Source organism: Oryx dammah, unplaced genomic scaffold (assembly GCF_014754425.2).
Source record: "Oryx dammah isolate SB20612 unplaced genomic scaffold, SCBI_Odam_1.1 HiC_scaffold_13, whole genome shotgun sequence".
Taxonomy (NCBI): domain Eukaryota; kingdom Metazoa; phylum Chordata; class Mammalia; order Artiodactyla; family Bovidae; genus Oryx; species Oryx dammah.
Genome location: NW_024070197.1, coordinates 12,731,064 through 12,748,584, shown reverse-complemented (window position 1 = coordinate 12,748,584; position 17,521 = coordinate 12,731,064). Strand labels below are relative to the sequence as shown.

Genomic DNA, 17,521 nt, shown 5'->3' with positions numbered 1-17,521 from the left:
CCCAATGTGGGAGTGGGGGGGTGGGCCCGCAGCCCCCCCCGCAGGCTCTCACCAGAGCTGGGCATGGGCGGGGCCTGGTCTGAGGGAGGGCCCCTGGCCTGGGGCTCAGCCCACTCTGGGCAGGACCACTCCTCCACCCCTCCACAAGGTGGGGGCCGAGTGGGCCCTGCCTCCGTCCCTCATGCCACCTCCTCCCCGCCCCTCCCCCCAGATGTGGTCTTCTTCATCTACCTCTACCAACGGTGGATCTACCGCGTCGACCCCACGCGGGTGAACGAGTTTGGCATGAGCGGCGAGGCCCCAACTACAGCTGCCCCCGTGGCCGAGGCCCCACCAGCAGCAGGGGCCCTCTCACCTGCCCCCAGCCCTGCCACGACCACCGAGGCCGCCAGGGAGGAGGCCTCTACATCCCCGCCCTCCCAGGCCCCTCAGGGGCCCAGCTCTGCCAGCGAGCCCCAGGAAGCCCCTCCAAAGCCAGCAGAGGACAAAAAAAGGGATTAGTCACTCCTGGTCCTCCTCCGCCCAGGCTCCTGGTGACCACCACCCCGCCGCCCTGGCCCCTCGCCACCCCATCCCCGTTGCCCTTTCCCTGGACAGATGGGGCCGGGGCGGCGGGAGGCCCCCCACGGCCGGGGCCCAGCGTGAGGCGTGGGGGCCGGGGCAGGCCAGGGCCCATCATTTGTGGAGGCGCCGTCCGTCTGTCTGTTCCTCTGTGTTTCTAGCCATCGTGCCCCGCCAGCCCAGCACCATTGGGAATCATGGTGAAGCCGATGTGGCACTGCCGAGGGGGTGGGCCAGGCGGGGGAGGGGCCGGGGCCCCGCAGAGGGATGCCCATGGCCGTCCGTCATCTTGTCCCTCGATCCCCCACCAACCCCCTTCCTCCCAGACCATCGCCCTTTAACACAGTCTGGATTTAATAAATTCATATGGGTGTTTAACTTAAACTCAGCAGAAGCCCCATCTCGTGCCTTCCTTCCTCTGCCACCCTAGGGAGCAGGTGTGGGCGGCTCTCCTGAGCAACACAGGGACGCTCTAGGCCAGACCCCTTCTTCATCCTCCTCCCCCTCCCGGAGGGTTCCAGGACTGTCCTGTCTCACAGACGGGGAAGCTGCCTGCCATGACCTCACCGCACCACCACTCTTAGCCACAAAGCTGTGTCAAAGCCTCACTGGTGCCCACTGATTATCTCCTGGCCTCAGGAGGCCTGGCAGGGCAGGAGGGCAGACCTACCGCCCCGAGAGTCGAGTCAGCCTCCCTCAGTCCATGGTCCTGGGACCCTGGCTGAGTGACTTTGCTTCTGGGCTTAAGAGCTCGTCTCCAGGGGGACCCCGAGGGTGAATCCCAGCTCAGAACGGTGCCAGGCTGTGGCATCCATAGCTGTTGGGGTGCCATCAGCACCCTCAGGGCTGCCTGTGCCAAGCACCCAGCCAGAGTCTTGGTGTGTGGTGTGCCTGCCTTCCTGACAGACTGGGTACTGGTTCACCGACTTGCAGGTGAGGGGACTGAGGCCCCTGGGTGCCCCTGCACTCCCAGGAGTTGGTGCCCTGCACTCCCAGGTTTCCTTTTTATTTATTTGTGTGGGTGTTCTCATCAGTACTTCTAGGAGAGGAGCCCTGGGACTTAGAACCTCTGCCACGGTGCCCTGCAGAGCCAGGCAGGGCATCCAGGAGGTAGTACAGAGCCCCACCTGTGGACACAGGCGCGTGTGCACACACTGCAGGTTCCACCCCTCAGGCAGCTGCTCCACTCCCTCTCCTGCTGTGCGACAGACCCCGCACCCACTTCCCTAGGAGAAAGCCCCAAATCATCCCACAGCCTTTGGCAAGACCCATCAGTGTACCCCACAATTGCTTGGGGTTCTCACTGCTTCCACTGAGACCACCTGGTCCAGGCTCCTCATTGCTCTGGGGTCCCCACTCAGTCTCCTTCCTGGTCTTGTTTCTTTTTTTGTTACCCTGCATGGCATGTGGGATCAAACCCATGCTCCCTGCAGTGGGAGCGTGGAGTCTTAACCATTGGACCACCAGGAAAGTCCTGAGCAGCCAGAGCTTTGTAAAGCTCAAGCCTGACCCTGCTCACTTGTTCAGAACCTACCATGACTCCCCAGTACCCTTGGGAGAAGAGCCCAGGCTGCTAACAGTGCTGAACACTTGTGGGGAGGGGGCTTCTTAACCCTTACAGCCTCATTTCCCTTGCTCTAACTAGCTGTGACCTTTTACCCTCTGCCACTGTTCCCTTACCTGAGACATGCCGCCAGGCACACAACCCTTCATCTTACCCTATGCCTCCTCCAGGTTGTAGCCCCACAGCTCCTCCTCCAGGAAGCCCTTCCTGACCACCTCCTCTGGGACAGCCCCCACCACCACCAGCTCCCTGGTCCCACATCCCAGCCCTGCCCGCTAAAGGTCATCACTACCTAGGGACAGGTAGTGTCCACTACCTGGACTGAGCCCTGTGAGTCTCAGAGCTGCCTTGGCCATTGCTGTGTCCATGGCACAGAGGAGTCACTGAATGTGCTGAGAGCATGTTTGCACAATTCTGACTCACAGGCACACATCCAGAAGTATAGACCTAGATGGGACCTGTTTTAAGACACCAGTGGAGAGACTACCATACAGTTGGTCAACAAGTGTTCCCTGAGCCCTTCTGCACACTGCTCTGAGCTGGGGTTAGTTCTGTGCACACAATAGGGGTCAAAACAACCCCAGGCCTGCCCTCGTGGTGCTCAGAGCCCCAAGCTGAGAATTTCCGACGTGTCCTTTCAGTCATTCACCCAACAAAGCGTTGTGAACCCTGATATTTCATGGGGCACAGGGAAGCAGGTGGACTAACTGGTCCTACACATAGGAGCCACTATTCAACACTGAGGCAAGTTCTAGTCTAGCTGTATGTGGTTCTCTTCATTAAACTTCGGTACCCAATGGCCCCATCACCTTACGGACCACGGCCGTTGCTTCATCTCCACTGCTTCCCCAGCAGACCCTTGCGTCCTTGCTGTTCTCTGAACATGCCATGTGTGTTCCCACCTCGGAGCCTTTGCACTTGCCATTCCTTGTGCCTTGAACACTTAACCTAGACATCCACATGGATCCTTCACCATTTCAGGTATCTGCTCAGATGTCGCCTCAGACCCTGAACTTCCAAACCCAAATGTTACCCTCATACTCAATCCTTGTATCCTGCTTTAATCTGTAATACTGTCATCACCATGAGACACGTATTTGCTTATCTCTTTTCCAGCTGTCTCTTCCCTGGCTTGGATTTCAGTGCCATGATGGCAGGGGCTTTTTACTATTGTGTTGCTTGCTGTGTCCCCAGCTTTTGGAAGAGTGCCTGGTACTATTACCCTGTGCGCAATAACTTTTGTTAGTCATAGTTCACAAGAACAGATGAGAAAACTGAAAAACCAGAGAAATTAATTTGTCCAAAGTCTGACAAAGTAATGTGACATAAAGTGCTAGAACAGTGCCTAGCACATGGAAGAGCTCTATACAGGTGTCAACTATTGTTAGTATTTAATCCTCACAACCATCATATTATTAGACCCATTTTACAGAAGCGGAAACAGGCTCAGAGATGAAGTCAGTTTCCTAAGATCTCCTAGTAAGTGGGAGACACAGGATTGGAACTTGGGCAGCCTGATTCTGAACCTTCAAATCATAGCCTTTCTAGCAATGCCCTTGTCATAGGCAGACTGCAGCCTGCAGGACCAAAACAGCATTTTGAATTTTTCTGTAATTTTGACGTTTTAAGTGGTTGGAGAAAAATCTCAATAATACGTTGTTTCACATGAAAGTTAAAATTCAAATTGCAGTGGCTATAACATATGTTATTGGAGCACAGTCATGCTCATTGTTTCTGTATGGTCTTTGGCGCCTTTTGTGCTATGGCAGAAAATCCCATGGACAGAGGAGCCTGGTGGGCTGCAGTCCATGGGGGTCACTAAGAGTCGGACGTGACTGAGCGACTTCACTTTCACTTTCATGCATTGGAGAAGGAAATGGCAAGCCACTCCAGTGTTCTTGCCTGGAGAATCCCAGGGACAGGGGAGCCTTGTGGGCTGCCGTCTCTGGGGTCGCACTGAGTCGGACACGACTGAAGCGACTTAGCAACTTACCAGCAGCAGTGCTATGGCAGAGTGGAGTTTTGAGATGTCTGATCCTCAAAGCCTAAAGCAGAACAAATTTGCTATCCAGCCATTGCAGAAAATGTCTGCTCCCTATTTGGCTTTATAGCAGTACTCCAACTTAAGCTGACTTCATATCACCAGCAGGCTTAAGGCTACACCTTGAGAACTACAGTGGACTCCCCTGCCTCCCATGAGCAGTTCCAGGGCTGGCTTGGGTGCCCTGGTACCCAGTGCAGGCTCTGGCACACAGCAGGTGCTCAATAAGTGTATGTTGACTGAATCAGTGAGTCCATGTGGGTCCTGAAGAGAAGAGGTGGAACACTCAAATTTTTCACAAGCAGACACAGGATGTCAAACCTGGGCTCTGTGACATGAGGGTGCTTGGTGTCCAAGCTGTGACCTAATGAATAGGCTTAGACATATGATCTAACCAACTGGCTGCCCCTCTTTGAGCCTCAATCTCCTCTGCATTAGTCCCAGTTATCTCACCTTTCTCTGATGCTGGTGCAACGTGTGAGGCATTGGTGAGGCCCCCAGGTAAGCCCAGGGATCAGGCACTCAACTCATGTACCCTGGGGTCTCTGCTGTTATCTTTCCCAGTTATTGAGCCTTTGAGCTGAAAGTGTTGTGGGCTGTTAGAAAACCTAAGGGAGCTGTGGGGAGGAATGAAACAAACATCCATTCATTCAGTAAACATTATTGGGCACCTACAGGTGCTGTTCTAGGTGCTGGGTATACAGCAAGGAACAAAACAGACATATCCTAGAGTTGACACCCTAGCTTTAAATGTTTAAGTATCTTCAACGATTGACTCAGTTGAAGGAACTGAGGTGTAGAGAGACCATGGAAGTTTCAAAAAGTTTATCATCAGGGCAGCTATGGAGCTCTGGTAACCTGATCCTGAAGCTTCCCTTCCAGCCAAACAGGTCAAGGCCAGTTGGCAGACTTGGGAAGGCAGGTCACAGTTTCCTGATTTGCTACATGGATAGATTAGGTAGTGGCTTCAAGCGGACTCAGTGGTCTCGGCCTGGGTAATGGGAATCGTCGCTAGCCGGGGCCCCTCCGGTGCGCCCAGCCTCCTCTTCCCGGCCGGCACCGCCCCCGAAGCCACGTGACGCGTGGGGGTTTTCCCGTTCCCCTGGCGTGACGTAACGACGGGGTTCGGGCCAATGAACGCGCAGGCCGGCGGCGCCGGGGAATTCCGCCGCCCCGCCCCCGCCCGCCGCCCGCCCGGCCCGGCCCGGCGCCCCCCGCAGCCCCGGGCGCCGCGCGTCCAGCCCGGCCTGAGGCCCCAGCCCCTGCGCCGCTCTCCCGACCCGCGATCGTCCGCCAGACCGTGCCACCTGGCCGCTCTGCCCGCCCGCGTGTGTGTGTTTTGGTCTGGGCTGGCCTCCGGGCCGTCAGTCCCCACTGGTTGGGCCATGCCGAGTCGCCGCGTCGCCAGATCGTCCGCTGCGCCGGAGCTCGGGCCCTTGGGTAAGCGGGGCCAGGGATCAGGAGAGGAGTCTGGGGCAGGACTGGAGACGCGGGAGTTCTGGGGGTCCCGGAGTAGTCTGGGAGTTCCTACAGGAGTCCAGGGGTTTTGCGGGGAGAGTGTGAGGGTTTGTGGACACTATAGCAAAGGGAAGGAAGGAGGCAGAGGATGGTGACCGGGTCCGGTCCAAGGTAAGAGAGAGGCGTCCCACTATAGAGTGAGAAGGGGGCGGGGCCTGACCCTGAGGCAAAGAAGGGGGCGGGACCCGACGACAGAAGGGAGGGGCGGGGCCTGACTCGGAGAAGGAGGAGCGGAAGCCGTTCCTGAGGGATTGGGCGTGGCCAGACGCAGAGAGGGAGAAAAAGGAGGGACCTGGCTCCCAGAAGGGGGCGGGGTCTTAGATTAATATGATAAGGGGGCGGGGCCTAACATAAAGAAGGAAGCAAGCTCTCGCCTACTCAGAGTAAGAGGCGGGGCTTACGGTGATAAGGGGGCGGGACAGACTCGGATAGGGAGAAGGGGCAGGGCCTGACTCTGGCAGAGAGAGAAGGGGGAGGGCCTATTCTGAAAAAAAGAGGGCGGGGTCTGACTCAGAGAAGAAAGAGGAGGTGGGGCTCGCCTCAGGAGAGAAGTGGCAGGGTCTGAGGGAGAAGAGGACTGGCTTGACACTGTAAAAGTGAAGGGTAGGGTCTGACCCTGAAATAAGGGAGGGGGTGGGGGCTTTTCTAACTGAGGTTGATAAGGGCTCCTCCAGGCCCTTCTCAGCCTTCTTAACGGAGAGAAGGAGCAGGGTCTGAGTGTGACGAAGGGTGGGGTGACTGAGAGAAAGTAGAGAACCTGTCCATGAGTTAAGGAAGTAAGGCCAGACCAGGCAAGCCAAGAGTGAGGGGCCTGACCCAAAGAGGTGGTGCCAGAAGAGGAACGGGGTGGAGCTTGGAAGATTCTCTGATTTTCCCGCCGCATCTTCATCACCTCCTGAAACATGCTTCCTTCCCTGCAGGGTCCGCTGACCTCTCCTCGCTCTCTCTCACCGTTTCCAGGACCACGGGTGAGCAGCCCTCCACAGTTGCTGCCCGTCTGCACTCTCAGGACAGGGCAGAGGGAATCCTATGGAGGTGGCATTGTGCACGCCTCTGTCTGGGGGGTTTTGCAGAGGTCCACCTCAGCTTTCCTCAGACTGTGTTCCTCCCTGCCCTTTGAGATGGGGGTCCCCAGATGCCCTAATTCCCAGGTGATAAGGAGCTGGGCAAGTATAACTTACTCACTTTCTAAGAGTCCTCTTTAGAGATTCACTATCACAGTGCAGAGGGTAATAATTATATACTGGTGCCACCACCCCTTCACTGTGTGAATGTCTGCAAGTCATTTCCCCTCTCTGGACCTCAGTTTTTCTCATCTGTAAAATGGGCATAATATCAATGCCTCCCTTTTAGAGGGACCAAGATGAGTCAATGAGCTGATACAGCTAAACAGTACCAGTATTAAAACAATGACAGTATTAAAGCAATATCTGGCACACATTTAAGGATCACCAGGAGAGCTGTTAAAAACAAATCTTTGGGCTCCACCCCCAGAATTTCTGATTCAGTGGGTCCAGGATGAGCTCTGGAAATGTGCGTTTCTAGCAAGTTCTCAAGAGATACTCAGAACCACTAGTCTATACTGCCCCTCATTCGGTGCCATCCAAAGTTCATGGGACTTCCCTTGGTGGTACAGTGGTTGAGACTCCACGCTTCCACTGCGGGGGGCATGGGTTCGATCCTTGGTTGAGCAACTAAAATCCCACGTGTCATGCAACAACAACAAAAAAACACCCAATATACGGTGCTGACCAAGGAAATACAGAGCCATGGCCAAAGGATGACATCCTTTCTCATAAATGTGCTGGAATTTGCAGGTCAGGAATTGAATCCGTGGCCCCTGAGGAGTGGGTCTGAACCTCTCTCTGGAGGTAGAATCTTGGGATGGACCCCAGAAGTGCTGGCATGGCTGTGGAGGAGGGCCTGTGGGTTCTCTAACAGATCTCTGAGTGGGAGATTCTGAAAGGTGGGAGCTGCACTGGAAACAGGTCCTCCCAAGCACTGCTTCTGGGCAGGAACAAGGCTGAGATTTTTCTGACCCAAGACCTAGATCTTTGGTTTCAATTAAGAGTAATTTTTGCCATAATCCATTCAACAAATATTGAGTGCCTATTCCTTACCTGGCCCTGTGCTGGGCAGTGCTGAGGACTCAGCAGTAACTGAGACAACCCTGGCTGTGCCCTCATAGTGCTCCATGGAGGCAGCTAGGTACACAATGAATTAACTGTAGGATTGTAAAATGTGATAAAGGCTATAAACAAATCTTGGGATCAGTGACACCTAAATAGCAAGGTGGGGATGGGAGAACTGAGATGGAGGGAAATTTTCCCTCATTTTGATGGACCAGACACATACTGGGCCCTGGGTATAGTGGGGAGGTGCAGATGTGTTTCCTCCTCTCTGGTGCTCACAGTCTACAGGAGACTGATATGAATCACTGTAATATAAGGTCATGTCAAATCCTAACAAGTGTCATGAAAATGATAAAACCAAGGCACCTAACTATGAGTGACTGGAGTGGGGGTTCTGGGGGTTACCTTGGATAAAGGAGTCAGGGAAGACCTATCTAGGAAGTGACATTTGAATGGGGAACTGAAAGTGGAGAAGGAGGCATACAAAGAACTGAAGGAAGGGCATTCTTGCAGAGATTAGCCTGTGCAAAGGCCCTGAGGCAAGTGGTGAGAAAGACAGTTGCTCAAGTGTGCTTAAGTGGCTGCCCCTGAATGGTGGCAAGTTTGTGTAAGAGGTGGGGGGGGTGTAGGTTGGTATTTGAGCAGACCCTGAGTAAGGAGAAATCCCTAACATTTCCTGACTGAAAGAGGATTTTAGATAATAATAATTAAAAAAAACTAATAACTAAACTTTATGAAGGGCCTGAAGTGTTCAGATTCTATACTAAGCAATTTTCCAGTGTGCTTCTAAATCCTCATGCTAATGCCTGAGATATATCAGAGCTCATGTTATAGAGAAGGAGGCTCAAGAGAAGTTAGGTGACTTGCCCAAGGCAACACAGCCAGCAAATGACAGCTGGGATTCAAACTGACATTTGTGTGACTCCACACCTGATATTCTGATATGATGTCTTCCAACCTCCCCATTTTATAGACAGACAAACTGAGGCCTAGAGAGCAGAAGCAATTTCCCCAAATTCATAAAATAATGTATCTGACATCTTACCCAACACTAGCCAGCATTTATGTATCACCGACTATTATGGCAGTTCTAAGTGCTTCCTGTGTATCAGCTCATTTAATTTTCACAACAGCCCCACAAGAGGAGCATTAGTATTATGTCCATTTTATAGATGAAGAAACCAAGGCACAAGAAGAGGTTAAGGGACTTCCCCTGGAGAAGGAAAAGGCTACCCACTCCAGTATTCTGGCCTAGAGAGTTCCATGGACTGTATAGTCCAGGGGGTCACAAAGAGTCGGACACGACTGAGTGACTTTCACTTCGCTGGTGGTCAGTGGCTAAGACTCTGCACTCTCAGTGCAGGGGGTCCAGGTTCCACTCCTGGTGAGGGAATTAGATCTAGATCCTACATGCCACAACTAAGAGTTCACATGCCACAACTAAAACATCCCAAATTCTAAACTAAAAAAAAAGTTAAGTAATGGGCTCAAGGTCACATTAGCACATAGCAAGGAATAGAGCCAGGATTTGAACTGAAGCAGTCCAGAGCTTCAAAGTTGCCCGGGCCTCAGTTTCCCCTCGCAGCCTGGGAGCTCCTTGAGAGCTTGGACACAGGCTAAGTCATCTTTGGAGCCCCAGGTCATCCAGCACGGACGCCTAAGAAGGTGTTTCCAAGTTAAAGTGACTTGACATTGGCCCTGCCACTGAGCGACAGCATGTCCCCTCCTCTCTCCCAGCCTCAGTGTCCCCATCTACCAAGTGGGGGTGTCTTCCTCACCCTGCTGACTTCACAGATCACATGAGATAAGAAGTGTAGGAAGACTGCTTGCTTTCCAAGGAGCAAAGGTCTGGCTGCCGGGAGCCACTCCTGGAGAGTGGAGGAGGAGGACAGATCCGGCAGCTGAGCAGCTCGGTGATAATCCAGCCGCCAGTCGCCAGCGCAGGCAACCGTGGATGGGGCACCTGGACCCCGCCTGCCCTCCCTGGCTGTGTGACCCTCCAGGCTTGCTTGCTCCCTCGGGGCTCCCGTTGTTCTACGTCTGTGGAATGGTGGGAGGTTGGTTTCGATCCGCCATGGTCCCTTCCAGGGCTGGGCTTTCCTGAGGAGGTGATAAGGGGCTTCCTCAGCATTGCTGTTATTCCCTCCTTAGGAAGTAGAGGTGAATCCTGGATCCCGGGTGGGCACTGCTGAGGGACCAGCATGGGATGCAGAGCAGGTGGTTGCTTGGGGGTGGAGGATCAGCCTCCCTGGGGCTTCAGACACCAGCAAGTGATATCTTGGGGTCTTGGGTGGGCTTTAGGGAGGGGTACAACCTCACATTTTGTTCAGAATCTTTTTTTTTTTTTTTTTTTTGCTGAGCTCTAGAACTTGTGAGATCCTAATTCCCCAACCAGGGATCGAACCTGGACCCTTGGTAGTGAAAGCAGAGTTCTAATGACCAAACCTCTAGGGATTTCCCTTGTTTAGAATCTTAGGTGTCCCCTTTTTTTTTCCCCTGGTGATAAAACCCTTGGCTTTTCATCAGATTTTCAACAACATTTCATAATCCCTGGTCTATATGTTCTGAGGGGAGGCATTTGAGGGTAGCCTAACCCTAGGACCCCAACATCGGGAGCTAAAGGGAAAGTAGGCCAGGAGCGAGAGATGGGGGTTGGGGCTTAACATCCCAGGATTTCTCAGGATGGAGGAAGAGGGAAGGGTTCCAGGAGGGGAGGGGGTTGAGGGGGGTCTGTCTTAAAACATGAAAGTCTTGACTACTTTCTGGACCTCACCTTTCTTACCTTTCTCTTTCTCTTCCTTCCACAGATGAATTGGGTAAGTATCACAGGGTGGTCTGGTGGGGGAGGCTTAAGAGTCCCAAGTGCTCACAGAGGGGGGTCTTGACCTTCCTTGTTGGCGAGGAGGTCACGGTGTGACTTCTGGGACTGCTGGGGGATTTTAACAGTCATGTGCTCCCAGGGTACTTCGCAGCACTTGTGAAAATTCAGCATATGCCAGCTGCCTTTAATATTAGTTACTATTACTACAGCTGTTGTTCATTCCTTGAGGGCACTGTATGGAGCACATGCTGTGAATTCGGCCCTGAAACGAAGCCTCTGCCCTCTTGGAGCTGATACTCTAGTGGCAGAGACCAAAGGGAAAGGAATAAAGAACAAAATAATGTTAGATCGGGCTAAGGCTTGTGAAGGAAATAAACAGGAAGGGGCCTGGGGAAAATACATTAGATCAGGCCTTTCTGAAGAGGTGAACTGAGATTGGATGAGAAGGAGCCTGCATGCTTCAAATAGGGGGACCAGGCAGATGGAGGAACCAGTACAACACCCTGAAGAGGGCCGGGCTTGGTAGGTGCAACAGAAAAGAGAGCAGAATGTGGTGAGAGGGGGTGGTGGGAGGCAAGAGGCCCAGGACAGCCAGGATTCTGTGGCCAAGGCCAGGGGTGTGGGTTTTGTCTTGTTTTCCTGAGATGAATGGAGTCTGGGGGGAGTTTTATATGGGGAAGGTGTTGACTGACTCGTAGGGAGATGGGAGCCACTGGAGGTTTCTATGCACACGAGGACAGGGTCTGATATCAGATCCCTCTGGCTGTGTGTGGTGGATAGACTTGAAGAGGGGAGGTGGGGACCAGGAGCAGTGATCAGATGGAAAATGATGGAGGGTGGCCCAGGGAGGAGGCAGCGCGGGTGGGAGAAGTGGTGGGACTATACATGTATATTCGAGGGAGAGGCAAGAGAGGGAGTTCCAGATGGTGCTAGTAGTAAAGAATCCTCCTGCCAATGCAGGAGATGCAAGAGCCGCAGGTTCGATCCCTGGGTCAGGAAGATCCCCTGGAGGAGAAAGTGTCAACCCACACCAGTATTCTTGCCTGGGAAATCCCAAGGACAGAGGAGCCTGGTGGGCTACAGTCCATAGGGTTGCAAAGAGTCAGGCGTGACTGAAGCGACTTAGCATGCACACACACGCGGGAAAAGTTTATGGATTGGACCTAGGGGATGTGGGATCCTGAGCCACTGACAGACATGGCATCCTTCCAGCTTGATCACTGGACGGTGATGCTCCTTTCTGAGATGAAGCTTCGGCAGAGTGGCTGTCATTCTTGTTGTTATTAAATGGGGCAAGATGGAGGCAGGGGTGCCTGTGACCTGGTCTTACCTTGATCCAGGTAAGAGGTGATCGAGGCGTGGGTGCAGGAGCTGTTTCGGAGGCGAGTGGACATGAGGGTGCAGGAGAAGGAGAAACCAGGCCCACCCTCAGGGCCTTAAGAACTGGGCATGCTGGGGGTCTATTTGCAAGAAGGAAGGCACGGGCTTTTTTGTGTGTTCAGAGCTGAAGCCCCTACTCTGTGTGTGTGAAACCCACAAGAAATCTGTCTTGAAGAAAGAATGGACGGGAAATGGAGAGGGTGGCAAAAGTCAGGGGATTAAACAAGCCTTTTCTTTTAACAATCAGCGTCACCCCCAGTTTTGGCTTTTCCCGCAGAGATCATCGACGAGTACATCAAGGAGAATGGCTTCGGCTTGGAGGGGGCGCAGCCCGGCCAGGGCGAGGGGCTGCCACGCCTGGTATCTCGCGGGGCGGCCTCCCTGAGCACCGTCACCCTGGGCCCCGCGGCGCCCCCGCCCCCGGCCACGCCGCCGCCCTGGGGCTGCACCCTGGGCCGGCTGGTGCCCCCGGCCCCGGGCGCCGGGCCGCGGCCGCACCTGGTCATCACCGAGCAGCCCAAGCAGCGTGGCATGCGCTTCCGCTATGAGTGCGAGGGCCGCTCGGCTGGCAGCATCCTCGGAGAGAGCAGCACCGAAGCCAGCAAGACGCTGCCAGCCATCGAGGTAGGCAGAGGGGGCTGGGCACCGCGAGTGGGGGGAGGTGGGTGGTGGGGTGGGGACAGCGATTCTCTTGCCCCCAGGAGTCACACGCGCGAATTTCTTTATTCGTACATTTTGATGATGATGATGATTGTTTTTTGAATTTCATCTATTTATTTATTTTTGGCTGCACTGGGTCTTCCTTGCTGTGGGCTTTCCCTAGTTGCCGGGGCTACTCTCTAGCTGTGGTGAGGGCTTCTCATTGCGGTGGCCTCTCTTGTTGCAGAGCAGGGGCTCTAGGCCCTCGGACTCAGTTGCTCCACAGCATGTGGAATCTTTCTAGACCAGAGATTGAACCCCTGTCCCCTGCACTGGCAGGCAGATTCTTAGCCACTGCACCAAGGGAGAAGTCCCGATGGTGGTTCTTGTCATTGTTGTTGCTACTGCCGGGGTGGATGATCCCACTGTTGTGTGTGTGTGTGTTAGTCTGGCTCAGTCGTGTCCAACTCTGCAACCCCATGGACTGCAGCCCGCCAGGCTCCTCTGTCCATGGAATTCTCCAGGCAAGAATACTGGAGTGGGTTGCCATTCCCTTCTCCAGATACCACTGTTACTTGGCATTAAATTTAACAAGTTTTCAAAGAAAGACCTTCCTGGCAATATGACAGTATTGATCACAATCATTATTGCTGTAAAGGCTGTGTAGCCTCTTGATGCACGGTAAGAATCAGAGTGCTTGAGTTTGAATCCTGCTTCCACCAGCTGCTAGCTCTGCTGCCTTGGGCAGGTTACTCAGTCCCTCTGTGTCTTCTCTACAAAACATGGTAACGGGACTTCTCTGGTGGTCCAGGGGTTAGGGCTCTGCTTTCATACCTGAGGGCCCGAGGCTCAATCCCTCGTTGGGGAACTAGGATTCTGCAAACTGTGTGGCATGGGAAAAAAAAAAGTAAAATAAAATCCCCAAACTTCTGGAAGCGGGATTGCCCATCAAAAGCAACTTGACAGCCGTTGCCAAATTGCCCTCCTCGGGGGTTGCACCCATGACCGTCTCTCCCAGGGATGTCTGAGAGGCCCGGTGCCTCATGCCTCTCCAATACGGAGCCTTGTATTTCTGGATCTTTGCCCAAGTGTCCGTGGACCCTGAATTGTGTCCTCACCATCCCATTAGGGCCGGATCCAGGCCCAGCTGCTCCCTGACCTCCAGCTTCCTCCCTGGTGACCAGCTCTCAGTCCCCCCCAGATTTCCCTCCCCGCTTCACTGAGGCAGCCAGAGAGGTGCTGGTAAATTACACATCTGCTCCTCTCCCCTGCTTAGAATCCTCCTTTGTCTCCGGAGTGCCCTCAGGAGGGGGCCCAAGATCCTCCTGGGGAGGATCCTCCCCAGGGCCTATTAAGACCTTTGCTTATTTCTTTTTTTTAAAAAAAGATTTATTTATTTGTTTAACTGTGCTGGGTCTTAGTTGTAGCACGTGGGATCTTCCATCTTAGTTGTGGCATGTTGGATCTAGTTCCTCGACCAGGGATGGAACCCAGGCCTCCTGCATTGGAACCATGGAATCTTAGTCACTGGACCACCAGGGAAGTCCCTCTAAGACCTTTCCTGGTCCAGCTTCTGCTGCCCACTCCCACCAAGCCCCCTCACTCCCCACCATCCGGCCATCAGGCCTTCGCTACTGCTGTTTCTCCTGCCTGAAGTGCTTTCCACCTGCAGCCTTCAGTTCAGTTCAGTTCAGTCACTCAGTTGTGTCTGACTCCTTGCCATCGCATGGACTGCAGCATGCCAGGCCTCCCTGTCCATCACTAACTCATGGAGTTTACTCAAACTCATGTCCATTGAGTTGGTGATGCCATCCAACCATCTCATCTTCTGTCGTCCCCTTCTCCTCCTGCCTTCAATCTTTCCCAGCATCAGGGTCTTTTCCAATGAGTCAGTTCTTCACATTAGGTGGCCAAAGTATTGGAGTTTCAGCTTCAGCATCAGTCCTTCCAATGAATATTCAGGATTGATTTCCTTTAGGATGGACTGGTTGGATCTCCTTGCAGTCCAAGGGACTCTCAAGAGTCTTTTCCAACACCACAGTTCGAAGGCATCCTTTATAGTCCAACTCTCACATCCATACATGACCAGTCCAACTCTCACATCCATACATGACCACTAGAAAAACCATAGCTTTGACTAGACGGACCTTTGTTGGCAAAGTAATGTCTCCGCTTTTTAATATGCTGTCTAGGTTGCTCATAACTTTCCTTCCAAGGAGCAAGCGTCTTTTAATTTCATGGCTACAGTCCCCATCTGCAGTGATTTAGGAGCCCAAAAAAATAATCTCTCACTGTTTCCACTGTTTCCCCATCTATTTGCCATGAAGTGATGGGACCAGGTGCCATGATCTTAGTTTTCTGAATGTTGAGTTTTAAGCTAACTTTTCCACTCTCCTCTTTCACTTTGATTAACAGACTCTTTAGTTCTTCACTTTCTGCCATAAGTGTGGTATCATCTGCGTATCTGAGGTTATTGATATTTCTCCTGGCAATGTTAATTCCAGCTTGTGCTTCATCCAGTCCAGCAGTTCTCATGATGTACTCTGCATATAAATTAAATAAGCCGGGTGACAATATACAGCCTTGACATACTCCTTTCCTGATTTGGAACCAGTCCGTTGTTCCATGTCCAGTTCTAACTTCTTGACCTGCATACAGATTTCTCAGGAGGCAGGTCAGGTGGTCTGGTATTCCCATCTCTTTAAGAATTTTCCACAGTTTGTTGTGACTCACACAGTCAAAGGCTTTGGCAGAGTCAGTCACCCCCTATTTACCTGCGAGGCCTCAGCCCACCTCAGGGATGCCTGTTCTGATCCCTGTCCTGGTGCCAGCTTCCTCGTGTGAGATGTTTCCGTCTCCTCTCCCTCAATGCCTCTCGCCTTATTTAATTGGAGGATAATTGCTTTACAATGTTATGTTGGTTTTTGCTGTACAACAATGTGAATCAGTCATAACTATATATATATCCCCTCCCTCTTGAGCCTTCCTCTCACCCCACCCTTGCCTCTCTCTTTATATAGACATTTATAGAGGGCAATTTGAAAGTGAGTTGGAGGTATGATACTTCACTCAAAATGTTTCTGCCTGTATCTCTCAAAAGCCGTGACTTTTTTTTTGCAAGGTAGGATCTGTATCATGACAACACTCTTATCACATACTAGAAATGTAATATTCATGCAACAATATCTTCTAAAGTTAAGTCCATAGTCTGTTGATCCCACTGACCCCAGATATCCTTTATACTTTTTTTTTCCTTTGGTCCACTTGTTTAATATCCAGTCTAATCTAGTCCTGCCTTTAGTTGTCAGGTCTAAATATTTGTGTACCCTCTCAATTCATACATTCAAACCCTAACTCCAAAAGTTGGAGGAGGAAATGGCAACCCACTCCAGTATTCTTGCCTGGGAAAATCCCATGGACAGAGGAGCGTGGTGGGCTGCAGTCCATGGGGTCCCAAAGAGTCAGACATGACTGAACACTCGCAACTCTGAAGGTGATGGGAGTAGGAGGTGAGGCCTTTGAGATCAGTGACCTTACAGATGAGGTCCCAGAGAGCACCCTCCGCCTTCCCCCATCTGAGGACACCGTGACAGCCTGCGCCCAAAAGAGGCCCTCGCCAGAACCCAGCCGTGCCGGCACCTTGATCTTGGACTTCCAGCCTCCAGAATCCTCAAGAAATAAAGACAGGCATCTTCGGTGTGACGGGGTTTGTTCCTCAGGTTGCCTTTGCGTTTCGGGACAGGGATGTTTATGCAGGACAGAAAAGGTGTCTTTTTTTGTTGTTGTTTATTTGGCTATGCTACAGCTTAGTTGTGGCTCGAGGAGTCTTCAATCTTCACTGCAATGTGCAGGCTCTTTAGTTGCATCATGAGGGATTTAGTTATGGCACGTGGATTTTTAGTTGCAGCATGTAGGATCTAGTTCCCTGACCTGGGATCGAACCTGGGCCCCCTGCATTGGGAAGTGTGGAATCTGGGCCACTTGACCACCAGGGAAGGTGTTTTGTAGTATGTCCCACATTCTGGATTTATTGGCTGTTTCCAGGTTAAATCAGGTTATTAATTTTGGTGGGAATACCCCAATGGTGAGGCCGTGGTCCTCTTAGGGTCTGACATCCTGGCACGTGGAGTGGCAGTTTGTCCTAGTATCTGATGCTGAATTGGATCCCGTGGTTAAGGTGGTTTATTACTCAGCTCTGGCTGCCCTCACAAAATCCCACAGACTGGGTGCCTTGAACCACAGGAATTTATTGTCTCATGATTCTGGAGGCTGGAAGGCCAAAAGTGAGCTGTTGGCAGGGGTGGTTTCCTCTGAGGCCTCTCTCCTAGGCTTCTAGATGGCAGCCTTCTCTCTCTCTCCTCACTTGGTCTCTCCTTTTTATCCACACTCGTGTCTCTTTGTGCATCCAAATTACCTCTTGTTCAGTCACTCAGTCGTGTCTGACTGTTTGCAACCCCATGGACTGCAGCATGCCAGGCTTCCTTGTCCTTCACCATCTTCTGGAGTTTGCTCAAACTCATGTCCATTGAGTCAGTGATGCCATCCAACCATCTCATCTTCTGTCGTCCCCTTCTCCTCCTGCCTTCAATCTTTCCCAGCATTAGGGTCTTTTCCAATGAGTCAGTTCTTCTCATCAGGTGGCCAAAGTATTGGAGTTTCAGCTTCAGCATCAGTCCTTCCAATGAATATTCAGGTTGATGGCCTCTTCTTGTAGAATGGCAACCCACTCCACTATTCTTGCCTAGGGAGTTCCATGAACAGAGGAGACCGGCGGGCTACAGTCCACAGGGTTGCAAAGAGTCGGAGAAAACTGAGCAACTTTCACTTTAGAACAGAAGGCCAAGAGGCAGGTTGCATTAGTCCCC

General features: G+C 52.5%; 2 protein-coding genes across 2 annotated transcripts in view; both read left to right on the top strand.

Moving 5' to 3' along the window:
* CLPTM1 (CLPTM1 regulator of GABA type A receptor forward trafficking) overlaps positions 1-949 on the top strand; it is a 28,685-nt gene extending 27,736 nt beyond the window's left edge. Inside the window, exon 14 of the mRNA XM_040252552.1 lies at positions 212-949. Within this exon, the coding sequence (XP_040108486.1) occupies positions 212-501 (290 nt within the window). The 3' untranslated portion in view covers positions 502-949. The remainder of the gene's footprint in view (positions 1-211) is intronic.
* Positions 950-5,392: 4,443 nt separating this feature from the next.
* Positions 5,393-17,521, top strand: part of RELB (RELB proto-oncogene, NF-kB subunit) — a 28,535-nt gene continuing 16,406 nt past the window's right edge. The window contains exons 1-4 of the mRNA XM_040252566.1: positions 5,393-5,606; positions 6,605-6,652; positions 10,624-10,632; positions 12,295-12,641. Of these exons, the coding sequence (XP_040108500.1) occupies positions 5,552-5,606; positions 6,605-6,652; positions 10,624-10,632; positions 12,295-12,641 (459 nt within the window). The 5' untranslated portion in view covers positions 5,393-5,551. The remainder of the gene's footprint in view (positions 5,607-6,604; positions 6,653-10,623; positions 10,633-12,294; positions 12,642-17,521) is intronic.